The sequence below is a fragment of the Empidonax traillii genome, unplaced genomic scaffold (assembly GCF_003031625.1).
Source record: "Empidonax traillii isolate 1590-97213 ecotype Southwest subspecies unplaced genomic scaffold, ASM303162v1 scaffold157:size2224338, whole genome shotgun sequence".
Taxonomy (NCBI): Eukaryota; Metazoa; Chordata; class Aves; order Passeriformes; family Tyrannidae; genus Empidonax; species Empidonax traillii.
The window spans coordinates 1,452,559-1,474,890 of NW_020955350.1; the positions used below are offsets into that span (position 1 = coordinate 1,452,559).

At 43.3% G+C, this 22,332-nt stretch overlaps 1 protein-coding gene across 2 annotated transcripts in view; it reads left to right on the forward strand.

The window, feature by feature from the left end:
- Positions 1-3,242: 3,242 nt before the first annotated feature.
- Positions 3,243-22,332, forward strand: part of SAMD12 (sterile alpha motif domain containing 12) — a 171,954-nt gene continuing 152,864 nt past the window's right edge. Inside the window, exons 1-2 of one of the 2 annotated variants that reach the window (XM_027884932.1) lie at positions 3,243-3,376; positions 21,116-21,291. In XM_027884932.1, the coding sequence (XP_027740733.1) occupies positions 3,364-3,376; positions 21,116-21,291 (189 nt within the window). In that variant the 5' untranslated portion in view covers positions 3,243-3,363. The remainder of the gene's footprint in view (positions 3,377-21,115; positions 21,292-22,332) is intronic. The other variant, XM_027884933.1, reaches the window with a different exon arrangement.

The following is a 22,332-nucleotide window of genomic DNA, read 5'->3' on the forward strand; positions in this document are numbered from 1 at the left end:
CTGCCACTGTGCATGTGTTTGGGCACCCAAAATAATTAATCATGCTTGAAAATCTTGTGTCACACAGTATGGCAGAAGTACTTTGCTAACAAGATCATCAGATGAAGATGAGTGAGAATTTCACTGTTTTACAGAAAGGACTTAGGAGAACAAGGGGTTGCTTAAAGCTTAATTACTGTTGTATTTCTGTAAGGTGAAAGGGGAATAAAAAGAAAAAAATGATGGTGGATGATAGTGTAGCAAAGTATACAAGTCTAACACCTTGTTTAGACTTCAGAACTGTTGTTCAGCAATGCTGTTGATGGAAATACTTTCCTCTGATGTTAGCTGGGAGAAGTCCTATTCAGAAATAATTGGAATGGCTAAGGAGCCTCTGGTCAGTATTGCCTATTTCATCTGGTGACCTAGAGCAAAGTACACAGCAAATTGACTTTCACTGTGACAAACCAAGTCTGTTTAAAGGGAGTTTGCTATGCTTTTAAGAGAAAGTTTAGAAGAAACTTGTCTGGAGAGAAGCAAGATAAAAAGGGAAGCAAGAAAACAAGGCAGAGAAAGCAAGAGAGAGCTCTTTCTGAGCAGAGAAAGATGGTCTTTTTCTACTCTGTAATTTTGCAGAGTGTTTTAAGAAAGTTAGCTCACTCTCGCTGATGTTTTTGAAAGCTCTTATCAAAACAGATTGTACTTTACCATATATTAATTGAATCAATTCACAACCTCTTTTCTCTAATGAGCGACATACAGTAAATTAGTCTAGTTTTGACCAGGATTTGGTAAGTTTCTGATGGTTTTAGATAATGTTAAATATTAGGTTTCCCTAGCTAAATATTAGGTTTCCCTAGCTATCATGTAACTCTAGATATCAAACACTATACCTTTTAACATCTGTCATGTCCCATTTGCTATCTAGTCACAGCCACAATTTTGCTGTTCTTCAGCAGGCACAAAGTTATAATTAAGAACTACAGGGCTGTTTAAAGGGCTTAGTAAAACTGTACTCACTGGGGATGTCCTCAGGGCCCACAGCTGAAATGCAGTTACCAGTCAGAAATTCAGCATACTAATGGGGATAGGACTCCAGTTCTCCATGTCCATGTCACTTGAACTCTGAGCTTTGATTTATTCCCTCTATGGCTTCCAACTCATTCTAACCAAGAAAGCACTGCTTCACATATGCATTAGCCAGGTAATTACTTTAACATACCTCCAAATATTGCCACAGTCAAAAAAATAATTAATATTTGAATATATAAGTTTGATACGAAGTCATCAAAATTACAGAAGTTATTATGTAGTGAAGGCTGTATGTGTGTATTACATATGTTTGAAAACTGTGAAATCTAGGAACATCCTATTTTCTTGGCAGAAACTATGAGATCAGCCCATTTGTACCAGCACAGGGGATCAGGTGTGAGACTGTGTTGCACTTGGGAGTACCAGCATGTCCTCTCAGGCATTATTACCTACAATGCACTGTGAGTATGCCTACTTTGCAGACATGTGAATGACAAGGCTGCTGCTCCAGGAAGCTTGTATCTTGACTTATGTACAACACAAAGGCTAATAGTTCAAGTGCTTATGAGAATAAAGAACGAGTCAGGTCTTCAGGGCAAACTTGGTTAATAGAAGGCTTGAGGAAAGTATTGAGCTTTAAGGCCATTCCCTATAGGCTCTGGTTTTCCTTCATAAAATAAATAATGAAGACCCAATTTTTAATTACTTTAGATAATTCAAGAATGTCAGAATTCCTGGGGTTTATGAACCATAATAATATGGCCAGTCTTCGCGAATGAAGAACCGGGGAAGGTCTTTACACCTTCCAGCCTGCGCATTGGATTTTTTAGGTGAGACACAGTGTGTGCGGAACTGAGCCCACCCTTTAATCCTGAGGTTCATCTGCCGGGGCCAAGCACGCTTGGACAGTGGTAGTGAGGTCCTCAGGACGTAGATGGATTGCCTTACAGGGCTAACGAGCTCCATCTGCCCGGGGAGTGGCCCCGACCGGGAATGGAACCCGGGTCCCTGCAGTGACAGTGCAGCGCCTTTACCCTCTAGACCACCAGGGGCTCCCATTTATGAACCATATTCACTTGGACATTGTCATGATCATGGCTAGGCTTCGCGAATGAAGATTTGAGAAGGGCTCTACCCATGCTTGCTACAGGCGCGCTGATGGCTAAAAAGGCCAATGCGAGATAGACAAGTCTGGTTGCAGAACGTACAGCAGAAAGACTCCCCAGGTGATATCGACGAGACGCGACTCTTTCTGCATTGGACATTGTATGTTCTTGCACTCTAATTTGACCTCATGGAGGTTTGTTTTGCAAAAATAACACTTATTAGCTGCAATAGCCACTGCTAATAAACAAAAATAACATGCAGCAATGTTTTCATGGCCTATCTGTATTTGCCCTTTTATATTCAGTTCCTTTGCTGTCATCTTCATTTTAGTAATGACGTAACTTAGGTGAGTAAAGTAACTCGTAGATTTTTTTCTGGAAAGATTAATATTTACTGATACATTTAAAATGAAAAAAATGGCTACTTTTGAAGTGAAAAAATCTTCAAAACCTTTTTGATATCTCAGAATGAAACTGAAAAGGGTACTAGCCCACTGCTGTTTTTCACTCAACCAATGTTTCAGGACAGATCTCGAGGGTGCCAGACTGTTTGGTGTAAGATTTGTAACGACCTGAAGTAAAGGCACCCTAACCTGTGTCCCTAATCTCCGTCATTGCTCTGGATTTGTTGGACGACCTGTCAGAGAGGGACAGGATGAAGATGGGAGAATGGAAAAGACTGAAGGCCTCCCTCCGGGGTGAGATGCTGACTAGTGGTCCCCGGTGCTCTGTGTGTGTCTTTCCCTGAGGACAAACTCCTCCGGCCAGCGAGGGAGTGCGGCGGGATGGGACGGGGACGGAACGGGCTGTCACCTCAGTCCCTGGAACCGTCAGGCTGGATGTCCGAGGGGGCTGAAATCCTGGAGAGAAACACCCCAGAGCTGTGCAGTGAAGTGTCCCGGGGCAGGGTGCCCGCGCAGCCCCTCTCCCACACGCACCTCCTGGGGGTCCCCGACCCTCCCGCCCCTCACCGCTGCCCCGCGCTGCCCTCCCTGCCCGGCGGGGACACGCGGAGCCGCCCCGGGTCCCCCCGCCGGCGGCGAGGAAAGCCGGTGCCTGGCCGGGCGCCCGTTTCCCGGGACTACGTTTCCCAGGGATCCGCGGCGCGGCCCCGCCCGCTGTCAGCGAGCGCTGCAGGTTGATCGCCGCGGCTGCAGATGAGCGGAGCCCGCGCGGGCGGGGGGGCGGCCGGGGCAGCGCCGCCGGGGCCGGGTCGGCGGCCGGCGCACTATGCGAGGCCGGGAGGATGGCGGTGGAAGGTAAGGGCTTCGCGTCCCCTGCCCGCCGCCCCCGGGGTCCCTCCCCTGTCTCCTCCCCCGGGCACTCACCTGCGCCGCGGCCGCCCCGGCCCGGTTCGGCTCGGCTCGGCTCGGCTCGGCCGGGAGGGGAGGGAGGGCAGTGCCCGCCGGCGGGGCCGCTCTGCCGCCCCGGCCTCGCCCGCGGGGCACCCCCCGCGCCCCTCGGCCCGGTCGCCCCCAGCGCCGCGCCTGCCCCGGGCCAGGTGCCGCCGGGCCGCGGCCGCCGCCCCCGCCCGCGGCGGGGACCGCCCGGCGGCTTCGGTTGGCAACTTCCCGGCGGGCCCGGAGGTGCCGCCTCTCCCGGCACGGGCGGCCGACCTGCGCCGCCTCCCTCCGGAGCGGCCCCGGCGGCCGCGCTCAGCCCCGGGCGCCTCCCCCGCCCCGCCGCCGGCCGGTTCCCGCGGGCGCCGCCGTCCCTCGCTGCCGCCCCGATCCCCGAAGTGCCCCGAGGCCGCGGTGCCCACGAAGCTCCCGCGACCCCCGGTCGCTCCCGCGTGGGCGCAGAGCTGTGCCCGAGGGCCGAGGCGCTCAGCGCCTGGGCAGCCGGCAGCTGTGAGCTGTTCGCGGGGTGTGCCCGGCTCCTGGGGAAGGACCCGGTAACTGAGACGATGCCTGCCAAGACCTGGAAAGGTGGATGCTTTGCTGAGGTCTTCCAGTTGATGCTGGGCTCCTGCAGCCGTCTGACATTGGCTACGTGTTCCCTTTCCATGGGGCTTTTGGGAAGTTGGAGGAGAGAGGTATCTAGGTGTATGGGAAAAAGCAGATCTGTTTTGCTGCCGTGCACTTCCAAAATTCACTCAGTTTTCTAGTGCTTTAGAGCAAGGCGTTCACAATCCTGGGTTTTGTGCCTCATCTTGCTTTATTTGGTGCCCTTGGGAAAGTTTAAGAAACCCACAATGTGTAAACTAGCCATATGACCTGTTCTCCTGTGCTTAATTTGGGATGTGTCAGTATTTTTGGAATGTTCGTTTTGACACTACCTTGAGCTTTGTTTCTCAGTTATGCTGAGATCTATAGTTCCATCAGAAGCACTTGCTTTATTGCTGAAAATCGTGCTGAAGCTGTCTTTTGCTGGGTACCCAAGTGAACAGTGCAAATGATAGTACAGCAAAAACTTGGGCTTCCTGAACACAGTGTGGAGCTTTACATCCCTGAAAAACAGCTTCCTATGCAAATTCAAATAAAGGTGAACAAGATCACTGTGTCTCCAAAGGTATCTGTATACCTCTCAAGTTGTTCATACTGAGCCTCTTCATGAGGCAAACAGATTTCTTATGCACAGGCTGCTTTATTGAATGGCAGTTTTGAAGACTGGAATGATGCAAAGGAGGAAGGTAGTGAGTGGTCCTGAGTAAAAGCATTACTTTTTTTGGTGGCAAAAGCATAGTGACAAGAACTGGGCATGCGTGCCCAGTAGTGGGTAAGTAAGTAAATGAAATGGACTGCCATGCACCAGATGGTTCATATGCCAGCAGCAACCCCTATTTCAGTGTGCTCACTAATGTCATCCTCCTTTATTTACTTGGAGTCCTTCTCAGTCTGTTTGCTAGATCTTTTCAGGTCCTTAATAATTCCTGTCATATCTGCAGTGCCCTCCATCTGAGAATCTCTAAAAGCTTTGTAAATATTAATGAAGAAAAGCTCTGCTAAAGCTTTGGGAAGCAGTGCTTTTTCCCTTCTCCTGAGCTGGGATTTTTTTCTTTAACTCCTTCTTCCCATTTCCTTCCTTCAGGATGCATCCTGCTGTGGTGTCTCAGAACAGGCTTTCTTGTCTGTATGTTCTGCATTCCTCCCATTTTGTTTTTTTATCTCTGAACTTTCTGGCCTTTGCATAATTCTGTTGCCCTTATGCTTACCAAGGAATGTGAATATTTCAGCACAAGTTGCCATGTGGCTGTGACTACTTTGTATGAACATAGTGCATGCCCATTTCAGGCCTTTTATTATCCATCGTTTTCTGTTGGAACTATGTTTCTGTGACTATACTTAAAAGCATGCTTTTATCTTAATGCATCTTCTGCTGTATTGGAGCCCTGGGAGTGAGCTGTGTTCTGTTCCTGAACTGTGACTTTTGGTAGGGAACATGTTGCATTACGACTTGTATTTGGGAAGCTGAGCGGTTACTTGCTCCTCATGGCTCTCATCACCACAGTGTACAGATCCTACTTCAGTCAAAAGTAAAGTTGCCATCAAATCTTCTTCTAAATAGTTTTCTAGAAAAACAGCAGTTTGCTGAACTCAAAATGTCTTGAACTCAGGAAGTACAGACAGTTGTGTTTTTTTATTCTTCTGTTTGATTTGTTTGTTTTAATTGGAAAAATTGTTTTCCCGGTTTGCGGCTTGGAATCTCAAGATGTACCTGCTGTATGTCAGCTCTGAACGCTTGCAAATAAGGAGAGCCCTGAAAACCTGGTTTAAGCTGAGGTTGTCTGTCCTTCCAGTTTCTGTAGTAGTCAGCTAGAATCTTGGCTAGGATGGGCTTCCAGGGTTTTCAGAATTTTTTATGGAGTGCTGAATGGTTGGGCCAACTGGCTTCTTGTGCAAACTTGCAAGTGGCTGGCTTTGTGATGCAACTGGCAGGGAGTGGAAAGGTCCCTGGGGCACAAGGGAGCCATGGATTCTGGAGCATGGGAGTTCCTGGCTGGAGCCAACATCCGCTGCCCCACCAGCTCCACCACGGCTATTGTTCTATGGAAACTGCTTGTTTGTCAGCCTCAGCCACAAACCCAGAGAGTTTCTTTTGTTTCTCCTTTCACAAATGCTCTGTGGGCTAAGGTGAAAATGTTTTGTAGCTTATACTTTGTGGAGAATCTTTGGAAAATTTGTTCATTTTATCTCAAAAATTGTTGAAATCTTACTTGAGTTTCATTAATTTTATCCTATCTTAGTATGGAGTACTGGGCTCTAGTAATGGAAACAAATCTCCATCAGTTTACTTAAGGAAAATATCCAAAATTTTTTACTGGATTAGCTGACAGCAATGGACTAGCAAATATGAAGTAGGAATTTGGAGAGTACTACAGTTCCTTACCAGCTATATATAATATGTATTTGAGTGTCCCAGAAGATTATGTGGACTGGGAGGTCCTTTGGGCTTCATAGTGCCAGTGCTTCCAGATTGATGAAAGGATTGGTGTGTGTATGGGGAAAGTGAGTTTGCACTCCTTAATATGAGCCCATCTAGATGGGAGCACTGCCAAGGTAAGTCTATTTTTAGAGCTAACAGTTTTGACAATGTTCCTTTAAGTGGTTTTTTTCCCTCTAGTGAGAATGAAAGAACTAGGTCAGAGCCACTAGAAAAAGGCTTTTGATCTCTGCAACAGTGTTCTCAAAAAAAAAATTTTTTTTTTTTCATTTTGCTCTTGTGCAGCATAGGTAAAGAGAAAGAGAGAGAAATTATTTCTTTTCCCCACAGTGTTTATTACACAGGAAAGTGAGAGACTGACAGTACCCACCAGACGATATATGCATGCAGGTGATCCCACACAGTTCTGTTGGATCCCCTGCAACTCTGACCTGTGGTATCTTTGAGACTCCTGAGCAAAAAAAAGTGCTAATTATATCATGGAGCTCTTTCATATTGTTTAATGACGTTTGGTCTAACACCTTTCTTGCTGTGTATAGGTTTTGGAAAGTGCACATGTACATTTGTTGCAGGTCTCCCCCTGAAAGTTTGTATGAACTTCCTCTCTCCTGTGGCTCTGCTGTAGTGGGCTCGTGCTATTCAGACCCTGGCTCTTCCTACAGGGTAATATTTTTTACTAAGAAGTGGAGCCTTGCTCACATATAATGGCAATGCTGGTCTTACCCCTTGGTAATCCTCAGGGGGATTAATACTCAAAGGAGGTTAGGGCATTCTGGGGTGTGGTATCAAGGTTAATTGCTGCAGGGCTGAAGTTACTTGCAGCTTGTAACCAACTGTCAAAGTGATCCTCTGAATTTCAGCTATGTGATGCACCTGGGTGGAATGCCTTCAGTGCCTAGCAACTCCACGGATATTGAATAGTGCCATGTGTTTCCTCAGAGACCGGAGATATGGTGAGCTCATAGATGTGCTATGCCAACTCTGCCAAGAATGTTAAAGCGAGTTCAGGATCGCCCAAAGGACAGCTTTGAAGCAGCTTTCAGTGTAGGTATCTATCATGCTGTTCCAGGGTGTGCCCAAAAGTGCAACTCTTTTGACAGGTATTCATTTATTCAACTTTGTCTTAGTCCTACACCCACTTCAAGCTCAGACTAGATGTCTTCAGGTTTCCAGAGAACGTGATCTAATAGATGGTGTTTCAGCGCACTTAACTTGCCTATGGAGCAAAGAAGTAATAAGCCCTCTGACTCAAAAATAGCACATACTTCCATCAGTGTTTTTGTTTTCTTCAGTAATTTCTAACCGCTTCTTAGCTAGAGGGACTCCAACATGTGGCTTGGAAAGATCTGCCAATTGGAAGCAGGACTGAGAGACACATCTCGTTTCAACTTTCCAGCTGAAAGATTCACGTTGGGTCATAGCAGAGGAGATGGTTAAGACCGATGCTGGAGGTGCACACAGGACAGAGAGGCATAAGATTTGAATGTTAGCCTTTGGTCTTGTGTTCTGTATGTTGTTTTGTGACCATTTATTGCAAAAATTCATCAGCAATTATGGGATACATAGGTCTTCTCCTATCCACGTTCATGTAGCAGCCTTCTTGTTGGGCTGTGACATCTACGGCCTTATTTCTTGGTCAGCAACAGCACAACCTCTCTTCCACCCCTGCAGTGTGCATACAGCCTGGTGGCAGTGTGTGCTTCTCTGGTTTGAACCACTGCTTAGAGCTTTCCAATCTGTGTTGCTGCACTTGAAAAAGTCACAGTTCAGGATCCCTCTCCAAAGCAGAAATGTAGGTGTTTAAGTTGAGGAGTCTGTTTTGCATTGCCAAGTTTTCATTTTGAACAGTTACAACCATGCTTCTCGGGCATCATGTAGGGAGACTGTGAGCTGAAGTTCAGAAGGTGCATTCCATGGTGGGAATTAGAGATGCCAAAAGGAATCTGTGGCAACAAAGAATGTCACTGCAGTGGAGTTTCTTTGGGTGTATTCAGGCTGAGTAAAGAGTGGATACGATTGCAGTTATTTGATCATTTCCCCCTCTCTGCTGTTAGAAATGAACTTGTATTAGGCAGGAATCAAGGTTTAGTATAGACCTGGTGTCACTTTGTGTTTCCCTTGGATGAAATTTCATTGTAGGATAACAGTGTTCCTGGAAACTCAGAAGTACTTTCAGGTCAATCAATTTAGGTAGAGTTCCTTGAATGTTTGACCTTATTCTTTAAAATGCATGGAAGATTTAGAAGTGCAAGGAGGACATTGATTAATATAAATTTACTGTTTCTGTACAATTGAATCCCATCATAAGGATAAAACTTGTCAAGTGGTGGTAATACATAGGCAAAGCGAAGGAATGATGCTTTGAAAGTTCATAAGCTTTTCCACCAAGAATGCAGGCAAGCAAATGACAAAAGTTAGACATTGGATGCATTTCCTAAAGTATTTCTGGAAAGCACTGACAAAACCTGTAGCAACATTCTAAGATCTCGTGTTCACTGTTTAAGTGGAAATTATAAAATAGAACTGTTCTCAAGAGGTTTTGGAGTTTTTTTGTTCTTCTGTGATGTCCAAGCATGGCTGGCTTGTGTAGCTTTATTCCTCTGTTTATAGCTCAGTATATGAGGCCAGGGCAAGTTCCTTGGATCCAGTCTCTAGTGCTTCCCAGTACTGCTGTGTCGCGAGGGTAATGGCAGGACAGCAGCAGTGACAGACTCGGGTTAAAGCACTGTAGCTGGGTGCTGTGAGAGTTGCAGGCTGGTGCTGGTTGTTGAGTGGATAACCCTGGGGAGGTTTCTGTCCAAAACATCCTCTGTGTAGGCTTGCCAGTGAGTGCAGACCTATGTATCTGCAGAGCACCGTAAGTTTTTATTTTTCCCATTAGTCTGTGAAAATGGTACTGGTAGTTCGCAGAGGCAGTAGAGCTGTTAGGAAGCTACTTTTCAGTGCACTGAGTATTGAGTTTCTGTGTCTGGTTCTGGAGCCAACTTTCTCTGCTGTCCTGGCTGAGACAGGTATAACCACTCGTGCCCAGTTTCGTCTCTTTGGTGTCTCCCTTTTCGTCCAGACTGTGTCATCTCTGATGCAAGGACGTCCCTTTCTGTGGACAAGAGATATTCAGAGTTTGGAACTGAGCACTCCTATTTTGGGTTATTTCTCATGAAAGCTGTTGCTTTTGAAGGGATACAGGTATTTACCCTTGCAGGATAACAACTGAAGAACTCAGCCCTCACTTATCCATTCAAAACACGCAGAAAACATGGAGGGAGTAGTTCTGAAAGGTGCCAAAAGCAAAGGTAGAAAAAAGGGCTAGAAAATGGAGTCATTGTGCAACCTGGCTGATGGGTGCTGGTCAAAATAGCAAATAAGACTTCAGGAACTATGAGGAGAGCTCAGAACAAGGCAAGGAAGATCTCTGTTTCTGTATCGTTGCATACTGCTCTTGTATTTTGAATGCTCCCTACAGCATTCAAAAAAACCTTTTTTTTTGAAGTTTGCCACACCCCAAAAGAGGGAAAGAATACAGAAAAGGTCAGTTGGCTGGTCAGAGACAGATGTATTCTCTGAAGGCAAGTTACAATGTTTATGGTTCTTTAACTTGGAAAAGAGATGGTCATGAAGAGAATCCTTAGGCCTTGATGAATGGTTTGGATGAATGGCTTGGAGGAGGTGGAAAAATGAACTGGGTCACAAGGCAGAACAATTAAGCTGCAGGGTTTTGTGCTTTAAATAAAAAAGGGAAATAGTTTTTGATATAACACAAGAGTTCCCCAGGTGCACTTTCAACTTTGGGTCATTCCTAACCTTCCGAGGCAGGAACAGTTCATATATGCCCTGGTCTCACACCATTTTCTTAAACAGTGGCATAAAGGCCAAAACTGTTAGTCTGACCCAGCCTAATGACCTTTATGACAAAAGTCTAGTTCACCTGGTGTGTGTCCAGAACAATTCCACTCACCACAAGAGCTTGATTTGCATCGAATAGCTGAGAGGAAAATTTGGCCAGGACAACCCAGAAACAGAGAGGAGATGGGGAATTAGGCACTGAGCTATAAAATGTTAACAGGCAGAGTTGTGATGCATAAGATGTGTAGATCTCTTTTTCCCAGTGTATGAGAACTGATACTTCTCTGTAAGAGGAACTGTCTCTTATGTCAGGTCAATGGGACTGGGGGGAAGGAAAGGCCCTGCATTAGGCTGCAGCTGTAAAAATGCCATCCTGGAAAATACTGGTTCCCCACAGCAGGTAGCGTTGGAAACATTGGTACTGGCTTGCATAAATAAGGTGAAATATGGTCTGAGAAAGACCTTCAGGAAAGCCTGAAGCCAATCAGATCTACAGATATACTCTTAGTGGCTTCTGTCTTGGGTGGGTTGTATGTTCCTTCACCTTTTTCTCTCTCCAGAAGTGGCCTGTGGCAAAAGGGTAAGGGACTTGCTGTCAGTAGCTTTATGTTCTCTGTGCACCATGGGCTAAACTTGGCATTAAAGAGCAGGTTCAGTACTTGAAACAACAAGAATTCACCCAACTATGTACTGCTCCTGGATGAAGCAAGCAGGTGTGCAAGGAACTGAACTTGGGTTGAAGTGAACTCCATATTCAATTACAGGATCTAATAGGCTTGCAGGGAGTATGTGACTGACCAGGAAAAGAATGTGAGGAAGACATTTGGTGTGGCTTTTAGCCTGTCTGAGTGCAGCCCTATCCATCTCTATATAATGTGGAACTTTGCTTGCTGAACATTCAGATCATTAGTTCCTTCCATTTCCCCTTTCGTTTGTTCTCCTCTGCCTTGTCTTTGTGACTTTTTTTTTTTTTTAATTTTTATTTTCTTCCCCCACAGGGGATTTTAGCTGAGTTGATTTGCTTCTTTGCAAATAAACTAGTAAAAGCAAGAAAGAGACTTTTAGTAATGCTGTTTCATAAACATAAAGAGAACTGTGTGTCAATAGAATCTTTCTCTTGGATTGTCCTCTGCATGTTCTTGGCTAAGGGTTTGTTGCTACACAAATCATCTGGGGTACTAGAGTGAGTAGGATACAGTGGTATGAGTAAGCAGTAGGAGGTGAAGAATTTTACTGGGGGAAGGAAAGAAGGCGTTTCCAGACTCTTCAGTTAAATGTGCAAAGGAAGGGGTAGCCTTGAACAATGATAAAAGAGGTAACTTATAAGCAGTTGAGAGAAAGCCAGGACTGAAAAGAAGTCAACTGCCAGGCTGCATACTAGTTATGCTAGTGAGAATGAATATTTTCCTTTGCATTTTGATGACTGTGCATCACTCGCGTGACAAGAAACGAAGCTTGGGTCCTCGGCTGAATTGCAGCCATTTCTGTGCCATATGTTCAGCAGATACCAGCTTTTGTAAGCAGGGTGAAGGCAGAGATCTGTGATACATGTGTGGGACAGTGCACCTCTGGTGACATAATAAAGACACACTGTGTGTGTCTGAGCTGTTCTTTATGTGCCGGACAGGCTCACTAGTGTTTAAAAAAGGTTTTTGATGTACTGCTGGCTGGTTGTAGAATTGAATAGTACTGCCGCTAGGACTTGAAAAGAGGCATTCTTAGAAATATAATTTGTGGTGAAGCATGACTAGCTAATTTCCTAAGCAGTCATTACAAAACAAGTTTCTTCCAGGAATACTGGAACTAATGAAGACCTGTTGCAAACACAAGTGTGTTAATTCTCTTTTCTAAAATCTTGAAGGCAACAGTGATACCTAGTCTGGAGTTTGCTTAAGTTGGCTGGTGACTGGCAATTGTAATGTATGGTGAATACTTTTCCTTGTGAGAGAGAATTATTTTAGGTCTTTTCCTCTCTATCTACCAATTCATTTTCTTTGTTTTTCATACTTCTTACCTCTTGTAGCACCCTCTTTGATTGCAAGTCTGTGTATCTCACAGTCTTGAAATCCAGAATTGTTCTCTTTTCAAGAGAAGCTCTGTAGATGCTCACATAAGCCTTCTTATTAAAAGAGGATGCAATTAGTTTTCAAAACAAATTACCAACTATTTTGTACTTTAATCCATTGCTCAAATTATGTTCTAATGTACATGTGATGCATGTAACTTAGTGACCTTTATTACTTTGTTCACTAAGATCCATTTTGCTCTAAGACAATTGCATAGCTCACTTGATCCCCTTCTATGCCAGTATTCTCCTCTTTATCTATACCTGTACAGGATTTGTGGTAGACTGGCCTTATTTATTCACTGACTTGGTTCATTTTTCAGTGAGCCTCTATTACTTGTGTGAATTCAAGAGCTGCTTGTACCCACTGTACCTTTATTAAAATGGAATGAGAAAATGCTTCAGAAATAATTTGGCTGTCCAGTCACTGTGCCTGCTTTTTATCATGAAATCCTGTGGCTGTTACAAAGGCTGAACTTGCATCGCTGAGGCTTCAAGGTCTATCCAGTATAGTGATGACATGCAGTCTGTCTCCTGAAGAGCAGGTGTAACAGAAACTGTCTTTTATGTTTACAGCATTTGCTAAAGTCTGTGAGATAAGAGATGGCAAGTGGATATTGCCATATATAAAATAAGTCATTTACCTTATGAAAATGGAAAAAAATGCACAAGGAAATTTTTTAGTTGAACAAACCTAACTACATACATATCCTGGTGGGATGAAGGTCTCAGAAGTCAAATTCAACCTATACAAGAAGAGAATTTTTTATTCTGGACCTAGTGTTTCTGTTCTGTAGAGAACTGAGTTCTTCTTTCCCTACATTCAAGATTTGTGTGGCCTTCATCCAAATTATGAGTTTAATTTGATTCTGGATATGAAACTGCTAAGTTACTCATTCTGGTTTCTTGATATATTCCTGATCCTGTGCAAGACTTTATACCATTTTATAGCTGAAGTGTGTTTGAGAGATGTATGTGAAGTGTAGTAGTTTTTCTCAGAAAATACACTTTTTCTGTGTTATTCTTTGGCTTTAGTTTTGGGTACTTTTTCATTGTTTCTGGAAAGAATGAGTGGCTTGTGGTAGTAATTGGTTGATGACTACCCAGTTGTCTAGCTAGAGATGTTCCGGGATAGCTGCATCAGGCATGCAGTTAACTTTAAATTTTCTTGCTGATGATAATTCTAAAGGGGTAAAAAAGGCGAAAGCCCCACAACTCACAGTTACACACTAAAATGATCACTCCTCTTCTGAACACTTTATCTACTTCTGCCTCTGTCCTCTTCCTACACCTGTCTCCCCTTTGCTCTGCACTCCCTGCCCATCTCGATCTGGTTCAATGTACAATTCTTTGCTGCTGAGCTGTCTCTTCTCTTGCCCTTCAAGATACCTCCCAGCTGTTGGGCAAGTCCCACTGCTTGAACCAAGTCTTGATTGTAAAATTCATATCTTGTAAGAAAGAAGCTTATTATTTGTTAAATTGGTTAATCCAGTAGATGATTAGTAGTTCTGATGGAGAGACTAGAATCACAAGCAGCTCTCTGAAGGGACCTGCAGGTACAGCAGTGTGTGTCTCTGTCTGCTAAGCTTTGCTGCCTGTGTCTGTGCGAGCTTTGGGCTCAAAGCTCCAGGCACAGCTCATCAGTAGCAGCAGTTTATAATGCACTCCACAGCTCAGCACTGGCCTGCTATTTGGCACAGCCTGTTTGCAATTGCTTAATGCTGATTTTTGATGCTGACCAACAGAAGCAAATAGCTAGACACCAATATTACTTCAGTTAAGTACTTTGGGATTTCAGCCTAGAGGAGGTCTCTGATAAATTCATGTTATCTGTACTGAAGTAGAAAACATCCTGACTGATTCACTGGGCTTCTTTGCTCTGTGTGAATGCTGCTGATTTGGTGGCCGTTAGATAGGCAGTTTTGAGAAATAGAGTGGGCAAAATCTTGAAGCTGCTTGCTCAGCAGGTTGCCAGCAGTATTTACTAGGTGGCAACATAAGCAGCAGATTGTATTCATGTGAAACTTTGACTGCAGTTTCAGCTGGTCCTAAGTGATGGATTGAGGGAACTGTACCAATTTACCTTAGGTAGAGATAGGACTGTATGGAGAAGTAATTCAAAACTAGAAACTGATTGGTGAGGCTGCTGGACCATCCATAGGAGTTATGGAAACTGATGACTGGGGAAAAAACTTTCTGCCAGACAAAGTAGTCAAAATAATTCTAAATTTTATAGTACAAATTAAAGCCATGTTTATTAGCTGATTTTAGTCTTATTTTTTAGTATTATAGCAGTGGTACTAACTGCTCAGATCAGATATAATCTTTGAAATAATCCCATGTTTTCTGGGGATATTCAGAGTTACTTATGAGTACAAGCTTTGGGAAATACAGGAAAGGCCTGGCAGTGCAGATCCTTCTTGCTCATTTGGTCCTTTTGAGGAGCCATCTCAATCTGAATGAGACCTCAATGTAAATGTCTCCTGTCTGATCAACCCAGTTAAAGCAGGTTGTGAATTTGCAAGCAAAAGGCCTCAGGGATGCTGTTTGACTACTTGGTATTGAAATGCAGCAGCTGGAAGTGCATAGAAATCTGATTGAAGGTGCTGACTGCAAAATTTGATGTGGTTGGAGATTTGCTTTGCTTTTGACAAATAAATGAGCAGAGATGGAAGGAATAGGTCCAGAGCTGCTGTCCAGAGATCTCTTTCCCTGGCAATACCTTGTAAATCTTCATGACCTTTGTGACTACTGAGATGACTGAAAAGATATTTGGACCCTGTTTATAAAGTCCCTCCAATGTCCAACCTGACTTGGTTAGTGCTCAGACTATAGGGATGAACTTCTGTTTGTCCTTTTCACCAGTGTGGCATTTTATGGTGGGAGTAGCGGATGTACTATATGGACTTATTATTGTGCAGCTAAGTCTGTGAAATGAATATATAAAATGAAGCTTGCAAGGCTGCCAGTATTTGACACATGAAAGTTTTCTAAGGATTGTTAGAGGTTGGATGGGTATCTCCTGTGCCTGCTTTTTGTCTCCAAATAGCAAAAGCGAGCATATGACTATGATGCACAGAGAACAGGGCACATGAGTAAGATTATGCTATTTTTACTCGATCACTTTTTAGAATAGAACAATTGTTATTTCATATAACTCAAGTACTTGCCAAATATGCTTTAATGTAGCCTTAATTGATCTGTTTAAAATTTTAAGCAGCCAGCAGTATTCCCACTGAAACAAGTAGTTATGAAATGTTTGACACGGTAGGCAGTGGAGTGCACAGAGGTAGCAATTGATCATAGATTTATCAGCTAAGCCTTGAGCCTACAGATGGAGAGACAAAGACTTTCCATCTGCCCGTGCAAAACTTTGGATGTATCAAGGCTGTGTTTTAAACAGTGCCTTCAGGCTTTTTTCCAGACAGGATTCACAGAGTACCCTCCAGGAAAAGACAAGGCTTGCCCCCAGATGCCAGTAACTTACCGTAGCTCTTGGTGACTTCTGTGTACCATCAAGCGTGCTCAGACAAGCTGTCTCTTGGCTGCTTGCCACCCGGGAGGCAGGCATGTATGGGAGGGAGGTAGCGAAGGGAGCGGAGCGTTCACATTGCCCTGTGTGCTCTCCTTTCAAACTGCCTGCACGGGCTGTGAGGGATCTCTGTGGGCATGGGGCTCGGCTCACGTGTATCGGGCAGCTCCTGCGGGGCAACAAATTCTCTTGCTCTTTATACGTGGAAAGGACTTGGGTTTGTGTTCCATCATGTGGAAAAAAATACTATGTCTTGCATTAATTTTGTTCTTTCCCTATTTTTTTTAGGACAGACATGGAGTCATTTTTACAATTTGGGTGCTCCACTTACTAGTTTTCTCTCAGAGCTGCTGACTCTCATAACTTAGCAGATCTCAGCAGTCTTTTCTTTGAGTTCTGGAAAAGTGGACATTTTCCGGTAGATTCAGCTCTACCATAGAGTTAGGAGTACAAGAACACTTGAATACCTTTGTTTTAAATAATAGTTTGTTTCATAAATGTAATCTGTTGATCTATGTTATTGTGTCTGCCAGCACCATTCATCATGTGCTTGTTGCTGTGCAGAGCTCTACAGAACATCCACCCTCCCTCTCCAAATGGAAATAAGTTCCCATCACAGAAAGCTTTCAACCCAAGTTAAATGGCAATTGTTGGGGAAGCATGAAGAGAGACATGGCATTAATCAACGGTGAGGTAGGGTTTTCAGCAGGGAAAGGAGAATTTAAGTGATCTGAAACTGGATGAAGAGTTGTATTACTGAGATATATGGATGATATATCAATATTGAGATTGTATGGAAGAATATTGGAAGAGGTTCTGTTTCAAAACCTAATTATACTGCTGATATCTAGTGGTATTAGGCTGATACTATCAGCTGATTTGGAGGGTGTTTGTTATCTTGATGGACTTTCAAAGTCTGGGACTGATGAGATGGATGTAGTTTGGTAGAATAAAGAGGTGCTGAGGCAGTAGAAATATTGTCAAAGCAGTAGTGTGAGGAAATGGTCTGAATACAGAAGGTGGGATGAGCTGGTGATAGCCAATACCAGGGTAATGAGAAATAAGGGTCTGGATGATATTGTAGCAAGAAACTACTTTGTCTGTAGGTAGAATCTTTTCTAGATGAATGTCATTAAGTTCTGAAAGAGATTCAAGAAGTGTCAGCTAAGAGGGTCAGAGCACTTGGGCTGTGGCAAAGTTACTGATTTGTGTTTATATTCTGAGAGCTGTTTAAACTCAGTTCTATGGAATGTTAACCCTGGTTGCTGTTAGCCCCTCAAACCCCATTAGGTTTGATAGTTGATCCTGAGTTTACAGCTGACCTTATCTAGCTAAAATTATATAAGGTGCTGATTTAAGAAGAGAATAAATTATTATTGACCAAACATCAACTTCTTTCCTTACTTTTAACAAATCTTGGAGCAGTTTTGGTTTGTATTGATATTTAAAAGGAGGCAAGAGCTCTACCTCTGTCTGCCACAGAGATGGATCAGTGTTTTTTTGTGTAGTAACAGGAAATAACAGACTCATGTCAGCAAATATTCTTTGCTTCCTATCCTGGGTGTAGCTGAGGGTTGGAGGCAGCAACAATAGAATTGGCCACCTGAAGATGTGTCATGACAAAGAGAGATTAGCTTTGCCAAGTGACTGAGATACTTATTCTCTTTAGGAAATAAATACCCCTAGGAAATTTTTAAAAAGTCTCTCTCTCCAGTATTCACAACTCTGCAAAGGTCTCCTGAGGCAGCCTGTGTTTCTTTTAACCAGTCATCTGTTTTCAATTAAAAGGTAATGACCATGTATTTGATTGCTAGCAGCCTCTTCCATTTTTTCTCTTTTGTATCCTGAAGGAGTCCAATAAAAAGCATTGCTGAAACAGCACTAACATTCATTACGCTTGAGAGAATGATGGGCAGCATCTTGCCAAGTGATGTATTTAATTTTTAAGCCATTCAGGTGATGTTATAGAGTTATAGAATCATTTAAGGTGGAAAAGACCTTTGAGATCAAATCCAACCCTTAACCCAGCACTGGCAAGTCCACCGCTAGACCATGTCCCTGAGTGTCACATCTACATGTCTTTTAAATACTTAGAGGGATGGTGACTCCACCACTTCCCTGGGCAGCCTGTTCCAATGCTTGACAACCCTTTTCATGGAGAAATTTTTCCTAAAATCCAACCTAAACCTCCCAACCTGAGGTCATTTCCTCTTGTCCTATCACTTATTACTTGGGAGAAGAGACTGATCCCCACCTGGAGGAGCGATAAGGTCCCCCTGAGCGTCCTTTTCTCCATGCTACAGAGCCTCAGCTCCCTCAGCTGCTCCTTTGCTGCTTTGTTGCCCTTCTTTGGACACATTCCAAGCCCTCAATGTCTTTCTGAGAGGCCCAAAACTGGACACAGGATGCGAGGTGTGGCCTCACCAGTGCTGAGTATAGGGGGACAATCACTTCCCTGATCCTGCTGGCCACACTCTTTCTGATACAGGCCAGAATTCCACTGGCTTTCTTGGCCACCTGGGCACACTGCTGGCTCATGTTCAGCTGCTGTCAACCAACACCCGCAGGTCCTTTTCCCTGGGCAGCTTTCCAGCCACTGTTCCCTCAGCCTTTAGGGCTGCCTGGGGTTGTTGTGACCCAAGTGCAGGACCCAGCACTTCACCTTATTGAACCTCTTACAGTTGGCACCAGCCCATTGATTCGGACTGTCCAGATCCCTCTGTAGAGCTTGTTAACCTCCAGCAGACCAACACTCCTGCCTAACATGGTGTTATCTGCACATTTTTTGAGGATGCCCTTGATACCCTCATCCAGATCACTGATAGGTACTAAACTGAGTACTGAGCCCTGGGGAGCTGTACTTGTGACCGGCCACCAGCTCTATGTACTCCATTCACCACGACTGCCTGGGCCTGGCCATCCAGCCAGCTTTCCATCCAGTGAGCAGAACACCCATATGAGCCATAAGAAGCCAGTTTTGCTGGGAGAATGCTGTGGGAGACAGTATCAAAGGTTTTACTCAAGTCCCAGTAGACAACATCCACAGCCTTTCCTTCATCCATTAAGCAGATCATCTGGTCATATGTAGAAGGAGATAAGGTTAGTCATCATGCTACCATCTTATCAGAAACCTCTATCATTTATAGCTTCCCGTAATGCATGGTAAATGAGTGCTGTAACCCAGAAGGATTTCCTTGTTCATTCCCTAGCACCCTCCTCCCTAATCCCTATTGTTTGGGGGCACTGGGAAGGGAGGAGTTGCAATTCACAGGAAGCTTGCTGCTGGCAGTGTTCTTTCAGGCAGGGTTAAGTCCCGCTGTGCTTTGTCATTTCTCTCTGGTGAGCACTGGAACAGAGCTGACAGTCAAAAATTGCCCGTTTTGGAGTCTGATAGCATTTCAGAGGTGTGTGCAGGAGTCTTCAGCTAGGCAAGGTCAGTTGGAGGAAGACGGAGGATTTTTATGGACCACATTACATACCAAGTGCCTTTTACTGCTAATTTCCAGCCCTTTCTGGAGTAGGGTGTCCTGGGAGTACTTTTACATGTTGGTTAAAATATCTCCAACTTTTTGTGAAGGTGTGAATTAGTTTGGCTACTATAAGAACAGCTTCCATCGTCATTGGGCTGTGAAAAAAATCTGTCTTGGTGGATCACATCCATCCTTTCTGTGATCTGGAGGATAAGCAAAGTAATTGTTAGTAATTGTGTCTTTCTTTTAGGTAGGTAAATATGTTCTAGAGGAGTTAGATAATAGTAGGTGGATATGATCTAGGAAAGAGAGAATTTTTTGGTGTCTTAAGACACACTGATATAAAGCACAGAATCATTTCTGATTTTTAACTTCCTGTAGAAGGTGTTTCTGTCCTGACTTGCAGATGTAGGTATTGTGGTGCTCACAGAGATCACTTATCTTTGACAAATATTTGAAAGTTTTTAAAAATTCAAAGGAGAAAAGGCTAACTTTTTGCCCTTTGTTTTAATTCTGTACCAAGGAATTGCTGTAACTTAGGCTCCAAGTTCTCAATTAAGACTCTGGGATATAAGGTGAATGAATTTTCAAAAGGTGTTGTAGTTTAAAGAACCCTTTGCCTTCTCTGGGAGCTTGAGCCAGTTTCCCCTGAGAGGCTTTGCAGGGCTGATCTGTAGCTGGTAGGAACTGGCAGTTGTGATTCCTTCCCCGGCTCCACACCCTTTCCTTCTAAGCCAAGCAAGGGTAAAAGGGCAGCTTTTATTTTGGCTTTACATTGTGGTTTAGGTTTCTATTCAGGTCTGTCAAACATTACATCACAGTATCTGAGCAAAGTTCTTTTGCACATGGGAAGTTGGGACCATTAATTACAAGTAGCACTAAAAGTAGCACAGTCACGCAGGAATATAAATGCAGAAGTGGGATAGTCTCATGAAGGGGAAGTTGCCTCAGGATCCACACATCTTAAAATTGCCATGCATGCCAAGAAGGTTGTTAAGGTCTATATGAGTGCTGAAACTGTAAAAATTTGGGCAGAAAACAAACTACTGCCGTAGTTCTAAATGGACATTTCTGTGGTATAGTTTGCATTTGTTTTGGGGTTTTTTTTCTGGATGCTTTCCTGATTCTGCTGTCATTAGTCCACATCTCATTATATACTCCTAGAGAGTACATTTCTCTTGCTTGTTAGGATGGTGTAGGTGGTAACTTGCAGTGGTACAAAGGGCTGAAGGAGAGAGAATCAGCTGGATAAGTCATTACTCCGTGCAGAGAGAATGACTTGCTGACTTGCTGCATACAGCTTACATATCCCACATTCTTTAGGACCTAAAATGTTGTAGGAATTGAAAATGTAATAGAAAAACTTCAACTCGCTTGTCGAAAAAGGAAAAAAAGGTAAGGTTGAATGATGAATACCTGGTAGAAGCTGTTAAGTTGAGGGTCTTAGATGGTGCCGTGAGTCTGGTGGAGCACAATGCAACACAGTAGCCTAACTAAATAGTCTTATACAATGCTGCATTTCTCTCATCTTCTTTCTCAAATATCTCACCCTGAATCCACGCCAAGGTACGGATGGTTCATTTCCTATGGTTTGACAAAGCTCTGGTTAGCACATGGAACTTCTCAGTAGTTTGTGCTAAATGTTTGAAACATTGTGTACTTCTTTCCTAAGCAGTGTTTCTCTTTCTTATGTTTTATTTCCCAGCTATCCATTGCAATTTGAATCCAAATGGTATTGATCATCCTGTCCCCACAGAAGGTATTAATCTGCAACTTGAAGGTGAAGGAGTTGAATCGCCTTCGGTTAAGAACACTAGTGCCCCAAAAGGGCCTGAGTCAAAAGAGACACCCAAGAGACAAGTGGAGCCAGAAATATCTAAGGTAGGTAGAACTGGATTCTTATTTATTTTGATGAGTCTTAAAGAATCCAGGCTTTTTGAAGTCCTGGCTACTGCTTAAAAAGCATTTATAATTCTGTTTAAAGACATAAAAAGGTGCAAAAGTATCAGTCTGATGAAGTGGTTTTTACAGAAGCAAAGTATTGCCATGGAGTTCTAGCACACACACATCTTGGACATTGCACTATTTTATTTTTCTCTAGATGAAGATAATTAAAATACTAGAATCGCTCTTTTTCAGGCACTGTGGAGACTTTTTTTCCCCAAAATGACTTGGGTTACAATCAGAATGGGAACAGATATGTTTTTCTTGAATGGTTTTTTGTTTGCTTATTTGCTTTTTCCTGGAGCAGGTAAAGGAAGAGAAAGGTTCTTTGGATATATGAATATGCAGATTTTTATATGGGTGACTGATTTTAATAAACTGTTAAGTCATTTTAGGTAAAATACTAGGCCAGTTCTTCTGTGTCTGATATGATGGTGAACAAACATGGTTCAGAGGTGAATTCCTAAAAACAAATGTGGCATCTGTTCTTATTCATAAGGTGCTGCTTTTTGTTTGAGTGCAGCAGACATGACTACCAAGTGCAGGTGAATGTGTGTGCTCCAGATACTTTGGGTATAGGACAAAAATTTGTCATATTAGATACATTTTTAACTAGAATGAAAAGTAAGAGAATGTTAAAAAAAATAATTGTGAGAGATTCTTTAAAAGCCTGATCAGTCTTTTTTATCTTTAAAGGCCTAAAACCTTTTGGTTTGGGCATGATTTCTACAGAGTGGAAAATCAAGTTTTTACTGAATCTGACACTTTGAGAGTTAATAGAGCAAATAAAATGAGTGTCGTTTTCCTAATGTTCAAAAAAGGCAATAGAAATTATTTCAATGACTGAGCAAGTAGAAGTATTTCCTACTGCCAACAGTACAATAAATCTAACAAGTAATACACATATGGTTGTGATGTATTTCACTTTTAAAATAAAATATCATTAAATGTTTTGAGCAGTAGCCTTGACAATAAAGG